Raw genomic sequence first — 24,810 nt, 5'->3', positions numbered from 1 at the left:
AATCACACCTGGAGGCTCTTCACAAATGAGCCCAGGCTGCAGGGCTGTGAGGAGGGAGGCATGATCCACACCATCCGCATCCTTTATCTCCTTGACCCCTTGTGTCCAGATGCTCTTACTAGCTGCTGTGAGGAAACAGTCAGAGAGAGGTGACCTTGCCCCAAATGCTAACATTCTACAGCGCACAGATTTCATACTTTTTTACCCAGGCCAGAATGCTGTCTCTAACATGAGACATCTTAGTTCTGGGCGCCTTTAGAAAACCTCTCAGCCCCCAAGGCTGTCTCCCCTATCTGCTGCCGATGCAGACTTGCTAGCTAAAAAGCAGCCCGAGGCTACTCCTGCCTATAATGCCAGCACTCAGGTGGAGGGTGGAAGATCAAGACCAGCCTGGGTTACAAGAGACTTTGTCTCAAATATGAAACAGCCCCCTCCCCCTGAAACAAACAAAGAAACCCCAGCTGCTGATACCCGCTTCCCCTCATAGGTCTGCTCACCCACATTCATACCTAGCAGATGATTCTAGGGGCATTTCTGTTCCAGCCACGAGATTCTTCCCCTGGGTTTTGGAGTGACAGTGGACCCAAACACTTTAGAACGGGGACTCATTCACAAAACCACCGGCAGGGCCCTAGGAATCCAGAAAATGCACCTGCTTTCTGCCCCGCTCCCTGACTGTGGGGCTGTTGAACAGTAAGAGAATTCCCTGTTTACTGACAGTGCCTGTTGATGGACTTCATGAGTGCCATTCCCTCACCCACAGATGCTCCAAAATATGAAAATCCCTCACCATATTGCAGGATTCCTGTAGAGAATACTAAGACACCCGAAGCAGGCTCACCAATGTGTCTGAGGGTGCTGTGGGGCTATCCTGTTTGTGCCTGGATAGCAGATTGTAAAGTCCCTTGGGGTCAGGAGGTTCTAGATGTTATAGACCCTAGGAAGCTACCAGAAAGGAGGCAGGCTGTAGGATGTGGCTACTATTTGTGTGGGGAATTAATTGATCTGAGTTTTAATTTGCCAGACCATATAAACGCTGAAGTTTCTGACTGTAGACGTGATTACGTTCGTCTCTGTCTCTGTGGCTATCTGGTTTAACCTGAAAGTGATCTCTTCCCTGCTTGTTCAGAAGATGCAGTAACTCTGGCCTGGGAAGAATCATTTTTACCGACAGTGACTGCCTGGGTTTGGGCCCTAAAGAAGCAGGATAGTGGGCAAACGGATCCATCTTGGATGCAGTGGCAGCACTAGCATGGTGATGGCCATGGATTTGCCATCCTTAGAGGTGGACCAGCTGCTTTTATCTCTGTTGTCTTATCCAGTCGTCCTTCACCTCGATGGACAGAATCATTTCTACTGTATGGGGAGAAAACTAAAGGCTCCAAGAGTCTGTAGCATTCCCAAGTCCACCACGGGAAAACTGGTTCAGGTTCCCAAAGGAAAGTGTCTGCCACCACACTGGGTAAAGGGACCCCCTGGCCTGTCATTTTGGGGTTGCTTTTACTGCCCTTGGGGTGGACAGTCCTCAGGAGCTGTTTCTGTATGTCTAAATGCCAGCCTTATCAATGCTCACCTTTATTGTCATTTCTGATGGTAATTCTTAGATGCTGAAAATCAGTGTATCAGGGGAACTCACTCACACTTAGGCATTTCACTGGTTCACAGGACGATATGTTGGAGTACGAGGCTTTACCTTGAGAGGTAAAGTCACCTTGGAGAGTCCATGAGTGCTGTTGGGGCAAATCTGCCTTTTTATTGCTTAGGTTTGGGAAAGGAAACCCTAAATAACCACTGGATAGGTCGCAGGGAAGCTCCCCGTGTTTAATCAAGGGGACCTGGGAGGAAGGGCGGGGGTCTGACCTAGAGATTATAGCTCTGTTCCACTTCCTCCTTTCCCTGACAGCACCCCCCCAACACATCACACACACACACACACACACACACACACACACACACGCACACGCACACGCACACGCACACGCACACGCACACACACACACACACGCACGCACGCACGCACGCATGCACACACGCGCACACGCACGCACGCGCACGCACACACACACACACACGCACGCATGCACACACGCGCACGCGCACGCATGCGCACGCACACACACACACACACACGCACGCATGCACACACGCGCACGCGCACGCATGCGCACGCACACACACCACACACACGCACGCATGCACACACGCGCACGCGCACGCATGCGCACGCACACACACACACACACGCACGCATGCACACACGCGCGCACACACACGCACACACACACACTCACACACGCACACTCTGTCTTTAGTTTAGATATGCTGCCCCCCCGGTGGTAACTGCAGATCTCTGTTTTCAGGTCTTCAGTTTTGCTTCTTTTTTTCCTGGAGTTTTAAACCATCAACTTAACTCTACACTTTGCTATGTAAGAACTATCTTAGTTAAGGATAAAATGATGCAATTACTGGATAAGATCAAGGCGCCTTTGAGTTATGTGTTTTCACTACCCCCTAATTCTCTTGCTTGGTTCTTGCACCTCCATCTTTGCCTTTGAGGGTGAATTATGGTCCTCATGGTCCTTTGAGGGGAGTCCTTCTTTTCTTTCGTCAGCTTCACCCAAAATCTCTGCTCTGGAGACCTGGTGAGCTAGTGCCTGGAGGCCCTTGTCCAGTCTGCTTCAGGGTAACCCACTGGGTTATAGATTTGCTTACTTATGTATCTCAGAGGCTCACCTTTTCCACAGAGAATGGAGTAAGGTACAGCATTATGCTGCTAGGAACTGCAGACTCACAGGAGTTGATGAAATCCCAGAGAACTCTCTGTTGCCCTACAATAACTTCTCTTTTTACCCCTGACCTTTTTGGGACCTGCCCCAGCTGAGGTTTGCACCATTGGTTTGGCCCCAACTATCTTGCTGGCTTTTCTCAACAACTCCCTAGTAACTGGGGTCTTGTGACAAATCATATCAGTTTGTGGTTTCTTTTACATGAAGTTTCTGATTTTACAATCCCTTCTAAGAGCCAGGTTCTGTCTGAGCTGGAGGCACAGCTAGGCACTGTGAAGGACCCGCAGCCAGGTCTGCAGGGCTCACTCTAAGCAAAATTGCCAAGTTATTGGTGGGCTTCTGAGACAAAGTCCCCATACCCCCACCGACACTGTTTTCTCCCAGGAGTCTCTGCTTCCTGCAGCAGCAGGGACTGTCTTCCCCTTGCTGACCTGTTTGAGAAGATTCTGGTGAGTGGACCCCAGAACTACCACAGGGTCATTAGTTCTGTGTACAAGGTCGGACGTGCGCTATCTAGGGGTCAGGTCAGGACTCTAACTGCTTGGTGAAAACACCTGGTCAAATGTTTTAAAGTTAATAAGATAAAATTCTCTACCACCAGCAGCCAGCCTCCATCCCCTTTGGACCCATTCAGCTTACCGACTATGTTCCCCATGGGGAGCTGCACACAGATCACCTTGAGCCCTCATTAATTATGTCCCTCTGGTTGTGAGCCCCTGGCTTTGATAGGAAGACTGACTTATGGCTTTGTGTCATCCCCGGTACCCAGCCCAGTGCTGTGCATAAGATGTATGTGCTCAGCCAGCAGAGGGACTAGAAAATAAGATGTAATCCTGGACTTGGCGGAAGTTCAAATGTAGATTAGTCTGTCCACGTCCTAGTGCAGTGCCCTTGTTTTTTTTGACAGGTGAAGTGAGATATCGATTAGGTAACTGCTGAGTGTGAGACCTCCAGGGGGTCATAACTCCCTGGCTGCTTCAGGCTGCCTTTTATTTCACGTCAACATACATTATGCTGGTTCTCCTGCCTAAATTTGCCCGTCTTTTTCTCTCTGTTCCAGCAATGCCCAGACTCCTTCATGGAACCCAGACTCCTCCACATCATGTGCTTATTTCTTATTTCTTCATACGTTTTTTTCATCTACTCACTCATTCGACAAATCCTTATCAAATCTGTCCTGTGTGTAAGTGACATGGTGCCAAGTGATAAACAGCCAGTGAATTATGAATTGCCATGATCCCTACCTTCCAGAGTCTGCATTCCATAGACTCCCACAGCAAGCACGCTCCATGGACCTGCTCACACAGGGCGGAGCTGCTTTGCTCACCGAGTATAAAGCCACAGACTGGACTTGCTCCTGCTTTTCACCTTGGCATTTCTGCCCCATTTTCCTCATTGCCAACACTAGCCATCACTCCTCCACCCCTCTGATTTCAGATTGCCATTCACTTCTGTGTGTCTGTCTGTCTGTCTGTCTGTCTTCCCTTCTTTCTCTCCTTCCGTCGCTTCTCCATCCAGATGTGAAAAGTTGGGCTTTTAAGTTGATATTATTAGTCAAACCACCCAGTCCTAGCTGGGTACAGATGGCACCAGCTAGATTTCAGGTTATCTCTGGGTCTTCTTATCACATGCTCTTTGCTCCGAGACACTTTGGCCCCAAAAGATACTTATTGGAGGGTAGAAGTGGGGTCTTGCTGGCTTTAGTGCTGGAGAGTCTGTTGTGGGAATTCCACCATTCGGCCCAATGGCCAATTGGGTGGAGTGGGTTTTTTGGCCTTATGGGTGAGGTCTGCTCTGAGGATACGTGACACCTTAAAAATTGTGGGGCAGGGGTCGCGCGCATGCACTCTTGGGTGGTTGGAGCAGGAGCCAGCTGCAGAGAAGCGTGGTTTGCAGTGTGGCTCTCCTTGCCCTTGGGCAGAACAGCAGGACAAGGACAACAGCTGCAGCACAGCAGCATCTACCTTGTTCTGTGTCGTGAGTGTGCCTTATAAATCTCATTCCTTAATAAACCTTAACTGGCCCCTTACCTCAGTGTCTCTCATTGTCAGCCCTTCTAGAACAGTCCTTTAGTAGTAGGCTTTGTGTTGCATTAGCATGTAATCTGGATGGAATGAGTGTCCCCTGGAGCTAAGTGATCTAGACTAAAGTTCTTCCCCAAGAGGAGCATCACACAGATTTCTCGGGGAATTTGTGACTGCTGTTGATTCATTCCCTAATTAAGTGACTGCTGGGATGTTTTGTCATCTTGAGTGTGAGCTTCTTACATTCTAGAAACATATTCTTGAAGATTGATTCCATAGCCTGTGTTGTCAGGCTGCAGCTTCTCTTCCCGAAGGAGCCTGGGACCCAGTGTCCTGTGCGCCTGCAGCCATGTTTCTGGAAGGAGCCTGGGACCCACTGCTGCTTTCCTTTGTTGTTTTTCTTCTGCTGAAATGAAAGAACGTTGCACGTTTCCTTTAGACCAGCAGGTTTCAACACATTTCAGTTTATTTTTAACTGGCAGGCGGTGAAGGTTAAGTGCCTGGGGTCTGAATGACAAGCCTTGAACATCCAGGAATGCAGGACCATGCTCTTCCACTGCTTGGCAACATCCCTTTGTCTGCAAACAGAGTCCCTTTGCCCAGAGAATTTTCTGTTTTGGTCATTTCAGTCTGTCCACTTGACTACTGGATACAAAGTATTTTCCAATTTATACCTGGTGTCTTACCACTTGATTGCCAAACAATTAGGTACCTTCAACTATTACAAGCATAGGATCTGTTGCCCACCTGACCTTATTGGTAATATAGGTATGGCAAATCACGTTTTAAAAATAATGTACACTTGTGCCAGCTGGTCTCTGCTGGTCCCTTCCTTGCCCACCGTTCATTGGCCACCAGGCCATGAAGGCAAAGGGGGCAGAAGCAGCAAGCAGGGCGTTGTCTGACCTGAGGGACAATGGAAATAGCCTTCCGGGAGACTGCTTCAGTGTTACAGCTCAGCTTTATTCCAGAGCGAGGGGAGATCTAAAGACTGCGGACAGTGGCTGAGCATCACCTAATTTGCTCCTATCATAAGCCTCTATATGTGGCAGCAGGATCCTACAGCAAAGCTCCTAACTTGATGTCTGATTACCATATGGGTGGTAGGATCCTACAGCAAAGCTAACTTGATGTCTGATTACCATATGGGCGGCAGGAGGAAGCTGCTGCAGGGGACTGTATCAAGGGTCACCCTAGACATAAGTCAGGCATCTGGACCTAGAGACATTCTCCAAATAAGGTCAGGTAGAAAGCAGGTCACTACCGAGTGCCTCAGTGCTGTGTTGAGAAGGATTTGAGGACAGAGAGAATGCTGTGATTAATGATGTCTGCCATGAATACAGAACAGGGCATGGAGGCTTATGTACATATCTGTCATTCACGGTCAAATTCAAAGATTTATATGGTCAGTTAAGTCTTAGGAGAACCATCTTGTTTGGAATGTAAGAGGACAAAAAAATTATTTTTCTGGAACTTCATTTAAGGAGTACACACATCCAGATGCACCATAGAGCCCAGTGTCCGCATGGGACAAGATTGCCCAGTCTGTGCAAGCACAACAGACTTCCTCAGTGTACCACAATCCTCGTTCTCTCACCAGCCCTACGTGGGAAGGAATTCCATGCAGCCACACAAGCAGAGTAATGCTCCCAGTGTGTGGCTGTGCTTCATTCACGTGTGCTGAGGGGAATCGGGGTTATAGGCAGAATTGAGGCTGCTAGCCAGCTGCCCTTGAGATAAGGAGAGTAATGTGGCTTCTCTGTGTGACGTCATTATGACTCTAGATGTCCTTAAGAGTCAAAGAGGGAACCAGAGGACAGAAGAGATGGATGGCATGGTGGGAAGGGCTTAGTTCAGCCAAGCGCTTTGCCTGGCGTTGCCGGCTTTGAAGATGAAGGGACGGAGGGGGTCTGATGACAACGCATATAGACCACCCCTGGACCCTGGGGAGGGAAGAGAAACAACTCCAGTTTAGAGCTTCCGTGAGGGAATGTGGCCCAGATAAAGCCTTGATTTTGGCCAGTAGGACCCACTTTGATTTCTGAGCCACAGAACTGTGGGGTAATACGTTGATATCGAGGTAGTGGTGGTTCGTCTCAGTAGCCCCAGAGTGACAATGATAACCGGCAGTTTGGTGTCTTGCACTGTGTCTATGCATTCATAGACACTGTCTTAATCACCTCACACAGTTCTCCTATGAGGCAGGTCCTGTGGTTTGTCCCCACTCTGCAGGTGGGACACTGAAGCTTACAGATGCCAAATGACCTGCTCAAGGACATAGAGCCTAGTAAAAGCCAGAGGCAGGATTTGAACATAAGATACCAGAGGCCACTCCACAGTGCCAACCTGTCTTGGTGCCTAGCAGCCAGTCTGCCGAGCTCGGCTGCTTGCTGGCTTTCAGCTGCTGCCCTTCTTCGACTTAGCTTTGTCCCCTCAGTGCAGACCATCTGGCTGGTCCCTGCCCTTGGCAGTGCCTCACTATCTTCTCCCGAGTCTCTATGCGTCCTTCATCTCGTCCCTAAACCCCTGCACCATCATGTCGTCTGCTCACTCCTCCTCATATCCCCTGGCTTCGGTCTTTTTTTCCTAAGGATGTCTCCACCTGTGATCCCAGATGCACAGGATGGGGCCAGCATGGGTTGTAGAGTGCCACCTAGTGGGCATTACCCAGCCCACTAATACTATGAAAGGGATTCTGGGAAGCACAAGTAAAACGGTCTTTGCAAAGGAAGCAAGACATTGGGGTGTTCTGGGGCCTGGATAAAGACAATGCCTGACAAGCCAAGTCAGATTTCCACACACGATCCTATTGTGAGGTTTGGCATTTGTTGAATTTAGATCTTACTCATGCTTTAAGTATATTTAACTGTAAAAATACTGTGTGTCTCAACAAGGAAATTTGAAAAAGTTTTGAGACGTTTGAGATCATGGATGAAAATTCTAATATTGTGGTAAACACATTCTCAAACTCATTTTGAAGGTAGAAGACATGAATTAAAACAAACTTACTCTTTAAAAAAAAAGAAGACCAAAAATAAGGGAGGAAATAGCTCAGGGGTAGAATGCTTGACTGGCCTGGAAGCCCTGGGTTCAATTCCCAGAATCTCAAGAAAAAGAGGGAACAACACACAGATAGAATTATATCAAACTGAGGAGTTTTTCTTTAGCAAAGAAAATCAAGATCGAAGAGAAAACCTGCAGGAGTGAATGAATATTCGTTCGATTAAAGATTAGTGTGTGTGTGGGGGGGTGAGAGATGCTCAGTGCTCAAGAGCACCTGTGCTCCTCAGGGGACCTGAGTTTGGCTCGTAACACTCACAGGTGGCTCACAACCTTCTGTGATTCCAGCTCTGGGGGAATCCAATGGCCTCTTCTGGTACCTGCACACATGTGCACCCCCCCCCCAAGACATACATGGACATAAATAAAAATAAAATCTTTGAAAAAAATTAGGTCTAGGTGTGGTGTTGCACACCTTTAATCCCAGCATTGGGGAGGAAGAGGCAGGTGGCTCTCTGTGAGTTCAAGGCCAGCCTTGAACTATATAGTGAGTTCCAGGACAGCCCGGGGTACATGGAGAAACCTTGTATCAAAACAATAAACTAGTGTCCAAAACATATGAAGAATTCAAATAACTCAGCAGAAAAAACCTCAAAACTGATCAGAAATTATCTTATAGACTTTCATTTTAAAATATGCAAATTACCAGCAAATATATGAAAATGCTCACCATGACTCACCAGGGAAATGCAAATCAAAACCACAATGAGGTAAATGAGGTACTATTTCAGTCCAGTTAGAACGGCTGTGATTAAAAAAAAAAAAAAGACATCAACAAAAAAATGAAAAATGTTAGCAATGACTCAGAGGAGGGGCATCTCAGATACTGTTAGGACAGCCATTATGGAGCATAGAGGGAAAAAAAAAAGCGTAGACATGATCCAGCAACTCCACTTCTGAGGGGACATCTCCCATGGAAATGAAGTCAGACTATCGAGGAGATGCCCCATTTTTATTGCAGCTCTGTTGACAGTTATCAAGGCCTGGAATGGCCTGAGATGCCCATCGCTGCCCGAGTGGATAAAGAAAACATGGTACATGTATGCAATAGAGTCATGTTTATCCATAAGACAGAATCTTGTTACTTGTGTCCACATGGTTGGGAATGATGGACCTTGTACTAAATGAAATAAACAAGCAATAGAAGGATGATGGGCACCAAAAGCAGAGTCACAGGTGGCGTTAATGGTGCTGTTCTGGTCAGTAGGTGCCTACAGTTTATAAAAATCGATTATGCATTTGATAAAGAACTAAAAGAAGTCCAGAGATTCTCAAGACAAAGAAGTGATAACTGTTTGAAGAGATGGAGTTGCTGATTAGCCTGTTTGCACTGTAATGTACACCATGTCCATATATCAAATTATCATTGTGTGAGCTGAGAATGGTGTAATGCCAGCACTTGGGAGATGGAGGCAGGAGGACCAGACATTCAAAGCTATACTCTGATATGTAGCAAGTTCAAGGCCAGCCACGGCTATGAAACCCTAAACTAACAACAACCAACTAAGAGGCAAGGTGGCTCAGCTGTTAAAGAGTGCTTGCCGTTCTTCCAGAGGTCCTGAGTTCTGTCCTCAGCACCCTTGTCAAGCAGCTCACAACCACCTGCAACTCCAGCTCCAGAAGATCTGATGTCCTCTTCTGGCCTGTATGGCACCACCCACACATCACACACACACACACACACACACACACACACACACACACACACAGAGAGAGAGAGAGAGAGAGAGAGAGAGAGAGAGAGAGAGAAATAATAATGAATAAAAATAAACCTTAACAAATGAAAATAGGCTGGAGAGATGGTTCTGCTGTTAAAGGCTAAGGCTCACAACCAGGTTAATAAAAATAAGTCTTAAAAAAACAAATTATCACTATATACCCCATAAAGATATATAAATTATTGTGTCAATTAATTGTTTTTTCCTAAGTTCAATCCTTAATGCCATGAAAATAGTTTTTGTGGTGCTCAGGCTCAAACCCACAGTTTTACTCATGGTAGGCAAGCTGTCTGCTAGCGAGCTGCATCCCAAACCCAGAGAAATTCTTAGCATGTAAATTGAGCCTTCCAGTTTGAATTGTTCTTTGTTTGGGGCTACAGCCTGAGCATAGGATCTAATAACAAAAATAGTAGTCAGAAAGCATTCATACACGCTAGGCACTATGCCAGGCTCTTGGCAGGCTCCTCAGGTGACGCTCACGACAAACCTTCGGGAGCTGCGCTGTTACCATCATCATTTTACAGACAAGAAAAGAGAGGCTGGCCGGATTGAAACGGGGGGGGGGACCCGGGATAATGACGGCCAAAGTTAATAAAAACACTTTTCATTTCCTTTTCTGCATGAGAATTTGACCTTTGTTTGACTTCCTAGCTTTGTTACCCTGGTAACCCGATAAGAGCCAAATGTCAACTGTGTTTCTAGGCAACATTACCTAGGATGAGAATGACCCCTGATTGGTCACCTGTCTGGCTATGGGAGGAGCTGTACGTAACTGTGAACACCAGCGAGAGTCCTGCGTTCTGAGCCTCTCTGGGGGGCGATAATTCTGGCACGCCTTTTGTGGGGACCCTGGAAGCTGTACTTCTAGAGATGTAATGAGAAATGTGCTTCTAGGGGTATAGACCTTTCCCCAGGGTAGCTCCAGCCCTTGCCCGCTGTAGTTCTCATTTCCTAGGGCCACAGCTGCCGAGTAAAGGCATGCTTTCTTGCTACTGTGATGCTGACCCGGGCCAAGCAAAATTATCTTGTGGGTAAAAATGCTCTACTAGACCAGTGGTCCTCAACCTTCCCAATGCAGCAACCCTTTAATACAGTTACGTTCCTCATGTTCTGGTGACCCCCAACCATAAAATTACTTTGTTGCTCCTTCATAACTACGATTCTGCTACTGTTATGAACCCTAATGTAAATATCTGAGATGCAATCCCTGAAGGGGTCAGGACCCACAGGTTGAGAACTACCATAAAAGATTAGTTGGTGTCAGGCTGGTAGGTGTGATGTCATACAAACAAACAAACAACAACAAAAAAGAATAGAAGAAACAAAACAGGGATGTGTATTATGATCAACCTTCTGTCTGCTCAACTCTGTCAGCTCAAGAAGGCTGACATTTGGCAAAGCCTGGTTTTCCTGCTTCTGAAGTCAGACTCTTAAGGACCAGTGAAAACATGGCTATAGAGTAAAGCAAATTGGATTTTCATGGGTGGCTCGTCTAGTTCCACACCCGTCATTCTATACACATGAGTCTGCTATGCAGGTCCTCGGAAGGTGCTTATCTCGATGGCACAGGGGGACAGAACGTGGCCTCCTGATGCATCGTGCTTGCTTGCTTTTCTGCTGAAGTCACTCCTCTGCTCATTCATGCCTCTCCTCAGAAAGAATTCTATTTTGGAGCTGGTGTTCTAGCATATTTGTGAGCACTCAGCTTAGCGGTGAGCACTCAGCTTAGCGGTGAGCACTCAGCTATGATGTACAAAGCTCTGGGCTTGTCACTAGGGGAAAAATGGCCTTGCATTAGTTTTGGTTGTTATTTTTGTGTTTTATTTTATTTAGAGAAAAACTGCCAAAGACCAAAGTTCATGCATTTCTTTTCCCACATTGCCTAACATTAGCATCTTTATCTCCCCAAATACAAAGATCCCAGGGAGGAAATGCCATCAGCGTCCTTCTGTGGAACTAAGAACCTTGTTCATGTTTCCCGGGTTTGCCGCCATTGACCCTCTTTCTGTTTCTCGCACGGCCTGGTGTTTGTTTGATGGACAGATTGTTCCTCCATCCCTACCAGTTGGGATGGTTCTCAGGCTTTCCTAGCCCCACCACTCTTGATGAGGACCCACAGATTACTTGTAAACTCTCAATTTGGATGTGCCACTGTTTTCTATGATTGGACTGGGGTTATGAAATTATTATTATTTGGGTGATAATATGTTAATATAAACAGCGTCATAGCAGTTACTTATTTTTTGAATAGGTGAAAGGGCTTCTTAAAATATGGCAAGGGGTCCAGTGGTATAATTTCTCCATTGCCTATATCCACATCCCCAGGTCGCAGGAAGTCACTGAGTCTTAATTACTTATGTCTCCTTGCAGCAGGGTACGTGTGTGTGTGTGTGTGTGTGTGTGTGTGTGTGTGTACACAAAATTTATATATATTTATGCAAATATAAAAATAAAATATTATGGGCTGGAGAGATGGCTCAACAGTTAAGAGCACTGGCTGCTCTTCCAAAGGTTCTGAGTTCAATTCCCAGCAACCACATGGTGGCTCACAACCATTTGTAATGATGCCCTCTTCTGGTCTGCAGGCGTACATGCAGGCAGAACACTGTATACATAATAAATAAATAAATCTTTAAAAATAAATAAAAAAAAAATTTTACTTTGCCTCCTAAAGGTAGTATATTAATTATCTAAAATGTCATTTTAAAGACTCATTTTTTTTTTTTTATGAGACAGGGTCTCTCTATATCTCTGGCTGTCCTGGAACTCATTACATAGACCAGACTAACCTTGAATTTACAGAGCTCTGCTGGGAGTAAAGTCCCAATTTCCCCCCCCCCCCCATTCTCTCTCTGGAGTCCCAGTCATTTTCTTTCCTTCCTCAGAAATAGCCACTGTCAGGAATTCAACCACATGCCCAGTACTTTTGTATTGGCTGCATATTTATCAACGTATATGCAGTTCGCAGCTGCGCTGTAGGGCTGCAGGGTCTAGATAGCTGTCGTCGCTACACTGTAATCACCTGCATCTAACGCCATCACCTGCTATTTTGTTTTGTTTTGTTTGTTTGTTTGTTTCGAGACAGGGTTTCTCTGTGTAGCTTTGCACCTTTCCTGGATCTTGCTTTGTAGACCAGGCTGGCCTGGAACTCAAAGAGATCTGCCTACCTCTGCCTCCCGAGTGCTGGGATTAACGGCGCTATGGTTTTGAGTTGTAACTTTTTTGTTAGAAGTGGCTCTAAGTCATCCTTTTTTAAGTGCTTCCATCATTTGAACAAACCATGATTTGTCTGTTCTTTATTGTTTTGGATCTTTTTTGTTTGTTTGTTTGTAATGAGCAATACTGCAATGTGTATTTTTTGAAATTAAACCTAGTCTTTCAAATGCAGAGGGAGGAAGGGTAAAACTTGGGTAACCAACCACATTCATCTGTGAATCTCTTTGCCTGCCTGGAAGAACAGCACATTAACTCCATCTCATTTTCCTCCCAGATGTTGAAATGCTTCAGGCCAGTGCAGGTAACCCAAGCTCTGGAGAAAGTTACTCTCGGCCCACTAAGGACTCAATGATCCGCAAGTTTCTAGAAGGTAAGTTGTAGCTATGAGCAGGAGAGCAGAAGGAGCTGAACGCATATGAAGTTCCGGTCTCAAGAGACAGGTTGCCACATAATGCGGCATATGATAATTAAAGGCTCTCTGCCTTCCTCCACATCTGCCCCATCAGCCTGTTAGAGACATGCTGGAGACCGGAGCCATTCATTACACTAAACCAGTTGTTTCCAAGAAGACTTCATTTAAACTGCATGCCTGTTTTTATTTGACAAAAAATAACGAAGCACCTACTGTGTGCACACAGCACTGATCTGGATATTGGGGCTGGGAACCCAAAGCAAAATAAGCCTTAGCTTTCTGGTAAAGGATGGGTATATAACCCTCTTTACCAAGCAGAGGCAGCATGGCAGTGGTTGAAAGTGCGGCACCCATCTGTGCTTCCTTCCCTCTTCAGTTATCTGGAAGGCCTCAGGCAAAGTGTTTAACTCCTTCGCTGTAAAATGAGATGGATGTGATCCGAACAGCGATGGGACAGTTCTGCCTGATGCGCTACACAGGCAGGTTGTAGTGAGAATCAAGCACGTCGCAGTGAAAATAAGCTTCATCTAAGACCTGGCACAGAGGAAGCCGTTGGCAGAGGTTTCTAATCATTGCTGCTGTTGTTATTATAGGTGCTTTCAAAGGTGCATGGTGTTACACTGTGTGAGCGATTGCTTCTCTCTGCCCAATCCCTTATGATTACAGCGGATCTGTCAGCCAAGTAGTGGTAGAAGCAGAGTGCTAAAGGCATGAGACTCAGAGGTCAGATGGTTTGGACACCGTAGACAAATCATAGCCTGAGCACCTGCCCGTTCCTGCCAATGAAGTTTGGTCGGAATTCACCATGCCCATTCATTTGCTATTATTTATGGCTGCTTGCACGCTCCTAGTACAGGCTCGGGTGGTTGCTATGGACTCTTGCCCGGGAGAGCCTGACACATTTATTATCTGGATCCTTAAAAACATGTCTGCTGATTCCCACTCTTTACCTGAAGAGAGAGGTCTGGGCAGTCGAAAACCAGCTCTTTGGTGAGGTCCTCAGCTGGCACCTGGCGCCCAGAGGAGCATGGATGAGAGTGGAGATGCACTTTCCTGAGCAACTTCATTATTTGGCTTTAGGTATGCGCTGCTCTCTTCAGCAGTGACCAGGCCTAGCTTAAGGACATCATGCATAACACCTATCCCATGCTTCTTGCAACCTTGTAAGTTCATTCAGCAGCGGAGGTGGCAGAGGTACAGAGAGGGTGAGTTTCCAAGGTCCCAGAGGCGGTAAGCAGACTGTAGGGACCCAACTTCAAGCCCTTCCTGGCTTCTGAGCCTGGTTCAGGGTGCCTCCTGTGACCACTGGTTGTACTTCCCCTTAGGAAGGGAACAGCATGTGAGTTAGGAGCCAGGCGACAGCCTCTCGTCATCCTGATCTCTCGTGGTGCTAAGTTGAAACGATCATTTCCCGGGAGTCCTTTATCAAGCCTCAAGTCTGTGCAAATCCCTGGTGTTGAGGGAAGGGCAAGACTCTGTCCTACCCTGCAGAGGAGGTAGACACCCCCCCACACACACACACACAAGTGAGTTCTCCTTTAGTAAGAAAAGCATAGTTCAGAGCAAATAAAAATGTGCTGGGTGCCGTGGGAATGCAGGGGAGTGGTGTGTCATATCAGGGGACCAAGAGAGTCTACAGGCAGACTGGTACTTGCCAGATTATGGTATATTACCCTAAAGTTAGCTGCTCCCTGTAACCTAGACTCCAGGATAATGGGGTAAGGAAATTGTGTCTTGCTTCCTGATACACACAGGTGCACTGTGCTGGTAGAGCTGAGCTTGCCATCTCCCCCTTTGGCGATGGCTGTCCATCTCAGTGTGCCTCACACCCACATGGAGGGCTCCCAAAGGCACAGGCTCACCAATGTGAGATTCAGCATGTCTAGGTGGGACTGGGGAGTCCTCCTCCTTTCAAGTTCCGGGGGACTCTGCTACTGCTGCACCATTGGGTCACTGGGAGAGCCTTGGCTTTAAAACAGTGCTTTCCGGTCTTTCTTTTTTTTTAATCTTTGACACACACGCACGTGCGCGCGCGCACACACACACACACACACACACACACACACACACACACACACACAAATGAGACAAGGCTATGTAGACCTGACTGGTCTGGCATTCACTGTGTAACCCAGGCTAGCCTTAAGTTCATAGAAATTCTCCTGCCTTTGCCTCCCACCTGCAGAGATGACAGGTGTGAGTCACCACATCTGGCCTCAAAAGTTAAGCAATGAAAAAAATCTCTCTCTCTCTCTCTCTCTCTCTCTCTCTCTCTCTCTCTCTTGTCTCTGGAGTTTTTCTGGATACATTAATATTGTATACATGTGTCTTCTTTTATGTTTATTCACAGGTCGTATCAATGCAAACACAGGCACCTAGGCATTCTACTATGTTAACCTGTCTTCACCTTTGTGCTTTCATGAGCTCAGTGCAGAAAATACCCTTGGTTTTATATAACATCTTTGCACACATTTGTGCACGTATACTATAAAGTACCAGAACAGAATCGCTGGGTCTCAGGGAGTATGTCTTATGATTTTGATAGTGTCATGTGGCTCAATGGTCTGAGCTCACGTAGTTTCTACCAGAAGTTATGAATGGGTCCAGCATAGCATTTTCATGCAAAAATATTGCACAGAGGCTTCATCTACACCTCAGATAAAGCTGGGATCGTTCTCAACCCCTCTACTCAGTCTCTTATTTCTACCCCATGTGGTCCTGGAAGTATTTCTGGGCATTCTGCAGCTCTGAAGAATTGGGCAGGGGCCTCCAGATCTGACACCTGTGAGGGAGAGAAGGGAAGTATGGGTGTGAGGGTTAGACAGGTGGCCCAGGCCCAGCTGGGAAGACCTGACCTTCATTCCACTCATGTGGCCTGCAGCAGCCTGCAGTAATGTTATAGAGTTCTAGGCAGGATTAACTTTCAGCCCCCAGTGAAATGTGGAGCCTGGCACAGGGCTATGTCTGGCACATATCAACTGTCTGTTTAAACCATTAGTTAATGACTTTAAATGGCACAATCGGATCATGATGGGAAAGGCTGAGAAATGGGTCAGAATTCATCCTGTCAGGGACCCAACAGCACAGATTGAGTTCCGCTGAGATGACCTTTGGCTGTGGGTAACATGTTTCCTGTCATCTGGTGTTAGTATATTTTGTTTCTAGGAACCTGGCAGCTTGGGTAGGACTGGACATTTTTCCTGAAAATTATTTCTATTTTGGGCAGCAGGAGCCAAGGGATTGGTTATGATTATCTGGACAGAATGGGGGAGGATGTCACAAAACCCCTAATAATGCACATGTTTCTAAAAACCTCTTCCTTACAAATGCCCCGCCTGTAGACAGCTGTTGCTAAGGAAGTAGTTAATTCTATTTACACTTCTTCTCCACAAGTCTGCCCCTCTCTGGCCATCTGAAGCCATGAAGCTTTCTCCTTCTGTAGAAGACGAGACTGCCTTTTGCTCTGATAATGCAATGGGAAGCTTTGAGCTATCCCTGGGGGGGTCTCCAAAGTCTGCCCAGCCCAGGTCAGGGAACTGCTGGGAGGGAAGGCAGGCTGACTGTGGGGAGGCTCAAATCGGATACATGGATCTCTGCTTGGCCCACCTTTACCCAGAGTTTGATCCTCCCTCTGTTCTAAGGGTGTGACTGAGCACATACAGTGTGAAAGGCCCTGTGTTTGCCTCTAGGACAATGTGGAGGGCTAGGGTCAGGGCCTTCCCTCTGCAGCTGACAGACTAGGGAGAGAGGAAGGGAGGGAGCCCCGCCCCCTAATATAGTAACTTCCCATCATGGCAGGGTCATGGAGCAAAGGAATGAAACACAGCATAAATAACAGTTCAGTTTAAACGGGGGTGGGGTGTGTGTGTGTCAGCAGGGCCTCCCTGGGAAGGTCACAGCATAGCTGAGACTTGGAGGAGCTGGCCTGGTACAAGTGGCATGAGGAAGTTTCTGAGCAGAGGAGCAGACTTCCCAAAGCAGGATGAAAAACTGAGGCAAAGCCATTTAGAGACAGTGTTCCGAGAGCCGCTGCTGCTCTGTGGGGTAGTGGGCAGCTTCCCCCAGGATACCACTTGGTTCCAGCCTTTCCCAGAGTTTCCTCCTCCCCTTGTGCAAAAGGTTAAGGTAAGCAGGTGCGTGGAAACTTACCTTGAGGGCAGAGCCCAGCAGCTTGTGTTTTCTAACGAGTTGGGACCAACCTGGCCAGTCCCTGGGACACAGGACACCAAGAAGCAGAGGCAACCGCTCTGGAGCTTGGTGTTCTCGTGGTTGCTTTCTTGGGTTCTGAGCAAATGATGCAGAAGATGTCTTAAGGGAAGCCTTTGGCCACAGATTATTACTTTGGTAACAGAGAACATTTACTAGGTCTTACAGCCTGTGGGCATGCCATTTCCTGGACCACTGTACTGAATCACCACGCTCTCTATTTTAGGTAACAGCATGAAATCAGCCAGTTTGGAGAGAGAACAGCACCATTCCCAGACGGAAGATATTTATCACATTGTGGATGAAGATGAGACCTTTTCTGTGGACCTGGCCAACAGACCCCCTGTCCCTGTGCCCAGGCCAGAAACTGGTGCTCCTGGCCCTCACCCGCTGCCAGACAATGAGCCATACATTTCTAAAGGCAAGTGTGGCCAGGGATAGGACTCAGCGGGAACTTCCCAGTTCCCTTGCTTTCTGAACTGACTGTCTTTTCCTGGATGGTCTCCAGCCAGGGTCATAGGTCATAGGTCAGGACAAACTCTGGAGTTAGAGCAGGGGCAATTCAGTGCTGCCTTCCTGGAAGCATTCATGCACAATCATAAGGACAGAGGTAAATGAGAACCTAGTACATCTTTATCTCTTAACTTGTTCTGCCTTCATTGTTAATCATTTTAATGACTGGCACTTGTTGAAATCTATCAGGAACACCCTTTGCATTTAATCTTCATAATAAATAACCTTTTAGGTAAGGGCCATGATCCCCATTTCACGGATGGGAAATGGAGGCTCAAACGGTCAGCCGCTCCACAACAGTGCCAAAGCTTGGCCCAGGGGCCCTGGCTCCATAGCAGATGTTCTAGCTCCTACCTCAGGCTGTCTGCTTACCCATGTTAGTAAAAGTTGGAAAGAATTGAGTGTGACTTCTTCATTATTGTTCCTAGAACACCAGTTAGACATTGAAGGCATTGTTACTGCACTTCAGGACTTGATTATATTAACATGATTTTAAGTTCAGTCTGAGCAAAATTGCAAGCTCTGTGCTTGCTCCATGGAAAGTATGACACAGGGATGTTTTAAAGAGGGCAGGGAGCACCCAGCCAGAGCCTCAGGTAACTGAGTTGGGGCTGCCAGATAAAATACAGGATGCCAGTTAACTCTGAATTGCACATAATCAGCAAACACATTTATTGGTTGTAGTATTAAGGCCACTCCACGTAGTTAAAAGGGAGGTTTATTTTGTGGGGTAACTCACAAGTAAAGGGATAGGTTACAGGGTCTGGGAAAGGTGTAGTGCAGTCCAGGGGTGTTCTCTGGAGAACTCTGCTCTACCTCCAGCATTCAGGATCCAGGAACCAAGAGAACGGGCACATCTGGAACTTGGGTCTTCAGGGCTCCTGTCTTGGCCCCGCCTTGTAGGCGTGACAGTTGCCAAAGCCTCAATGAGGGTAGTACTTCCAGGTTAAAGCTGGAACAGCTACCCACTACACACACCTTTTACTGTGACTGTGTTCCAAGTACTTACCTTCCTTGGTTTTGATTTGGTTTGGCTCAGCCCAGCGACCCTAAACTGGGCCGCACCACAACCGTGGGAAGTTCTGTGTCACCAAGATTTGCTGCCTCCTAGGGCAGCATCTCCTTTGGTGTGTCCACTGGGTATTGCCCACTGTCTAGCCCCCAGCACACTCCCTTCGTGCACTGCTGTGTCTTTTCCTGAGGGCTTTCTCTGGCACATGGCGCTCCATTGCCCTCTTTCGGGGCAGACTGAAAACCCTGGGGAATTAGCGTAGATGGCCACTGCTCACAGCGTGAATGATGAGAGCTGGCAAATGAATAAGTAGCCCAATGTGCTTGCCTTCTAGCGAGAGAACTCTGAATTGCCCATTGTGCGTTGGCTGTGCTGTGGTAACTCATTGATAACCCACCATTGACTGTTGCATCCACTTCTTATCTCACTTCCGTCACCTCCTGTCATAGTTGCCTTTTCACTGATGTGACAAAATATCAGACACATGCAGCTTAGCTGAGAAGAGCTTTGCTGTGGCTCACAGTTCAAGGGCAGTCCATCCTGGTGGGGGAGGTACAGCAGCAAGAGCAGAGCCAGCTGCAGCCGCTGGTGTGTAAAGCAGCTGGCCACATTGTGTCTGCAGACAGGAAATGGAGAGAGAGGCTGCACCAGCTTGGCTCTGTTTTTCCTTTTTATTCGGTCTGGGACACCAGCCCGTGGGATGGTGCTGCCTACGTTCATGGTGGATTTTCCGGCCTTTGTTAAACCTCTCAGGAAATGCCCTCATGGACACACCTAGAGGTGTGTTTCCATGGCGATTCTAAATCCAGCCAGGTGGATAGTGAAGTGTGGCAACTACATTTCCCAGATAGAATGCTAGCCGTCAAATCGTCAGCTCAGGGTCAGCTTCTGAGCCTACAAACGTACAGTGGTAATTCCTAAATGGGAGAAGAGGTGGCAGCTTATTGCAGAGAAGCAGGGGAGACGGGGCAGGAGGTCACAAGGTGACAATAGGGGAAGTGGCCTAGAATATAATCACTTCTTGCTGCACAGCATAGGACATGGGATAAGTCACTTCACCCATTTGGGCTTTAATTTCCTTACGCAGAAATGGTCATCATGCTAATATGTCATGACAAATGACAGTACTCTGTTACAACTACGTTATGAGGGTCAGATGAAATACTACATGAGGAAGTACCTTGTTTCTTTTTGTTTATTCTTCTCTTATTTAGTACATCCTGACCACAGTTTCCACGCCCCCTCTCCCCAGTCCTTCCCTGAGGAAGTACTTTTAAACCGAGAGACGCTGAACAGCGTCACTTGTTAGCACAACATGGCTGTTCTTTTGTCATCCTTCCCAAAGCTTAGAAATGAATAATGCTAATAAAAGCCAATGGTGCATGCTTACGTGTGCCAGACTGTATTTTAAGCACTTTCTATGTACTAGTCCTTAATTCCCATGACAACCCAATGGATTGTACGATCTTCATTCTACATATAAGAAACAGAAAGTCAAGCTTCTTGTCCGAGATCACATGACACATAGGTGGCAGAGCAGGGATTTTAACTGAGGCAGTCTCCTTCAGGTCCCAGGGAGCTCTGAGATGACCTTGTCACCTACCTCGTACAGTTTCTCTTCCCAGTCACCTCTGTTGTCCTAGGCCTGTTACTCATGAGTGGCTTCATCTTGGTCCCTCTGGAGGGACACATTTTTCTTGTTCTACCAGGTAGTGTTCTGTTTTATAGTATGTGGACCTACCAGGTGGTAGGCACCTCAATTTCTTCTCTAGCTATAGGTCTTCAGAGATGCTTCTGTTTGGGGAGCCTGGCATACATCCTTCCTTCTTCCTTCCCTCTCTTCTTCCATTCCTTGTGTGTAGTATGTGCTGGTACATGTGTTTGTGTGGTTGCCTTTGGAGACTGGAATTTGATGCTGGGAAGCACTCCTCAATTGTTCCACCATACTTTTTTTTTTTGAGAGAGCATCTCTCAGTGAACTTGGAGCTCACCAATTTGCTATAGGCCAACAAGCTCCAGGAACCTGCTTGTCTCCAGCTCCCCAGTGCTGGGATTATCGATGTGGGCCCCATACCCAGCATGTATGTGGGTGCTGAGGACCTCAGGCCTGTACAGCAAGTACTTTTCCATTTCTCCAGCCCTATAACCGTTTTTGTTGTCCTCTCCTCTCTTCTCCTCTTTCTTTCCTTCCTTCCTTCCTTCCTTTCTTTAAGACAGGGTTTCTTTGTGTAGCTCTGGCTGTCCTGGAACTTGCTCTGTAGACCAGGCTGGCCTCAAACTTAGAGATCTGCCTGCCTCTGCCTCCTGAGTGCTGGGACTAAAGGCATGTGCCGCTACCGAACTGCTAACCCTTTTCTTTAACAATCTTGACATGTAGCTGATGCCTGCTGGCTGGCTTGGTCTCTGAGCTGAAGAACCTGTGTGTCTGCCCTGTCTTTTTGACACTCTCTACTCTGTCTATTTTCTTTCAGAAATTTGTGTACAATGGTCATGACTAAATGTTTTTTGCACATGATCACTTTTTAAATGTATAAAATATATAAAATTTTGTAAATGTATGTCAGAACCTCTGAGAAAAAAATGTCCTGCCATCACTCAGAATATTCTTTCTTTCACAGTTTTTGCAGAAAAAAGTCAGGAACGGCTTGGGAATTTCTATGTTTCTTCAGAGAACATCAGAAAAGGTAAACCAGAGCTTGTCCTCAACTTCCCACATATGAACTGAACTTGTAGGAGTATTCCTGTACCAAGGATGGCCATGCATGTTAGCGGCCCTGTGGCATTCACACAGAGATATCTAAGTGGCAGCCTAGGGATGATGTCCGAAGATCCCTTCCTGAGGGCAAAGGAAGCGGGGAGAGGCAGGGGTCCATGTAGAATAGGGAATTGAGGCTGTTGCCAACAGCACGGCAGTGGGCCCAGCACCACGTTTTCACCCCTGGCACAGCCCTCTTGAACTATCTGCCTTGTCTTCACTAGCTCCACTATGCTTCGAGTCCACTTTGCTTGAAGTTACTTTCTTGTCATTGGAGAACAACCAGGGCGTCCAGTTTTCCCCAAGACCCTTTAAGGAAGTTTGAAAGGAACCGAGTACTCCCCAGAACCCTTGAGTGGTTTCCTTCTATTAAGCAGAGGCATTCAGTATCACCCCACTTAAGACTGTTTAGCAAAGCGGCTCCAGCAGTGTCTAGGTATTCAAAAGCATTCCTGAACGGCAGCAGTCACATGGGAGATCTGGAACACGCCACATGAACTAAGACATAAGATGTCAAGTTGTCCTTACATGTCCCAATGCCCCCATCATCTCTGCAAGTAGTTCATTCCCCAAAGACCTGGAGTCCGCAGCCCAGAGAGGGGCTGGCTGGCTTCCAGTCTCTAAAGTAGATAGCTGTCCTTCAATCATAATGAAATAGAGGTTGGCACAGAACAACCCAAGGTTGGCCTGCTGGAACCGAGCTCCTCATTTGTACCGGTACCACTGGACCTGGGTGGCAATTCCATTGGTATTTTGTGCCCATCAGTCCACAACCATTGTTTAGAAACAGGACTGAGAGAAGCTCCCTGTCTGGACTCTTCCTGTATGTTGTTCTGTTCTGTGAGTGGATTTGTGTCTAAGGCACTGATTCTCAAATAGAGAGCATCTTTCCCTCCCTTCATAGAGGACAGTTAGCAATATTTGGGAACATTTTGAGTTGTCAAATTCAAGGAAAGCCACCCAGTAGGTGGTGGCCAGAGATGCTGCTCATTATCCCCTAATGCACAGAACAAGCCCCCACAACGGAGAGTTGCCCACTCCAAAATATCAGCAGTCTCTAGGCAGAGACTGGGTTAGATGTCTTCACAGTCAAAGTTCAATGTGCTCAGCGGGCTTCGCCCCTCCCTTTCATGTTATGGCTTTGTCTGCTTTACTCCAATAGGCTTTGAAATTATCAGCAACTTGCCCTTCTTCACTCCACATCCTCCCACCCCCCATCTTGGTTCCAAATGTCATTGTTTCTTCTGGATGTGGCAGACAGTTCCCTGGAGCCTGCCTGTGCCCACCATCATTACTGCCACCTCTCAGGCCTGCCTTTCCCAGCCGGGAGTTATCAAGCTGACTTCAGCTGTTCTTTCCAGAGCCACCCGTGAGGCCGTGGAGGGACAGGCCCCCATCGAGCATCTACGACCCATTTGCTGGGATGAAAACACCAGGCCAGCGGCAGCTCATTACCCTACAGGAGCAGGTGAAGCTAGGCATCGTCAACGTGGATGAGGCTGTACTGCACTTCAAAGAGTGGCGGCTCAACCAGAAGAGACGTTCCGAGTCCTTCCGCTTCCAGCAGGTAGCCAGCTCTGCCACTGTGGGGTTGTCACACACACACACACACACACACACACACACACACACACACACTCCCCCTGCAGTGCAGTGGAAGAGGCAGCTGCAGCTGCCACGTAGGTCACCATAACTGCACGGCTGGACCTGTGAACATTGTGAGTGTCCTTGCCAGTGGCTGTGCTTAGGAGTCTCCCTGACTGGAACTCCCCGCTAAAGCGTTAAGAGGCTGCAGGTCAGGGACAAATTTCCCTGTCCACCCAGTTCCGCCTCTGCACTGCCGCTGCCTGCACTTGGTCTTCCACCTCCGCTTGACGGCTCTGTTCCTCAGGGCCCTTTTCTCCCTCCCAGCTGATCATCAGTCTTTAGGACACGAAGAAAACCGGAAAGGTCCCAGGAAATGTGATGACATGAACACTGCGAGTCTAAACCTCCTGAGTTAAAATCAATCTGTCTGTCTCTCTGTCTCTCTGTCTCTGCCTCTCTCTGTCTCTCACATACACACACACACACACACAGACACACACACACAGACACACACACACACACACACACACACACACACACACAGACACACAGACACAGACACACACACACAGACACACACAGACACACACAGACACACACACACACACACACACACACACACACACACACACACACACACACACACACACACACACACACACACAGACACACACACACACACACAGACATAGACACACAGACACAGACACACAGACACACACAGACACACACACACAGACACACACAGACACAGACACACACAGACACACACACACACAGACACACAGACACAGACACACAGACACACACAGACACACACACAGACACACACAGACACAGACACACACACACAGACACAGACACACACAGACACACACACACACACACACACACACAGACACACACACACACACACACACACACAGACACACACACAGACACACACACACACAGACACAGACACAGACACACACACACACACACACACAGACACAGACACACAGACACACACACACAGACACACACACAGACACACACACACACAGACACAGACACAGACACACACACAGACACACACACACAGACACAGACACACAGACACACACACATAGACACAGACACACACAGACACAGACACACACACACACAGACACACACAGACACAGACACACACACACACACACAGACACACACACAGACACACACACACACAGACACACACAGACACACACACACAGACACACACACACACACAGACACACACACACAGACACACACACACACACAGACACACACACACACACACACACACACACACACACACACACAGACACACTGCATTTCTCTAGGCACCTTGTAAGTATAAAGGCACAGATCTGTAAAATGCCAAACACACTGTCCCAGGGGCTGGCCTCTGAGAGGGCTCATATGAGAGGGCTGGCGTTCACGGTAGAGTCTTGCTTTATGGTTTGAAGATGGTTGTTTCCAGACAGTTTCACTATATAGTCTTGGCTGACTTGG

The 24,810-nt window shown here is 47.5% G+C and overlaps 1 protein-coding gene across 1 annotated transcript in view; it reads left to right on the top strand.

The window, feature by feature from the left end:
- The window catches only part of Pik3ap1 (phosphoinositide-3-kinase adaptor protein 1), a 116,255-nt gene that overhangs the window by 65,631 nt on the left and 25,814 nt on the right, over window positions 1–24,810 (top strand). The window contains exons 9-12 of the mRNA XM_036192865.1: window positions 13,079–13,174; window positions 17,649–17,843; window positions 21,566–21,631; window positions 23,064–23,269. Of these exons, the coding sequence (XP_036048758.1) occupies window positions 13,079–13,174; window positions 17,649–17,843; window positions 21,566–21,631; window positions 23,064–23,269 (563 nt within the window). The remainder of the gene's footprint in view (window positions 1–13,078; window positions 13,175–17,648; window positions 17,844–21,565; window positions 21,632–23,063; window positions 23,270–24,810) is intronic.

The sequence above is a fragment of the Onychomys torridus genome, chromosome 1 (genome assembly GCF_903995425.1).
Source record: "Onychomys torridus chromosome 1, mOncTor1.1, whole genome shotgun sequence".
In the NCBI taxonomy this organism is placed as follows: Eukaryota; Metazoa; Chordata; class Mammalia; order Rodentia; family Cricetidae; genus Onychomys; species Onychomys torridus.
Note: the sequence above shows the minus strand (reverse complement) of the source record. Positions and strands in the feature narration are given on the sequence as shown.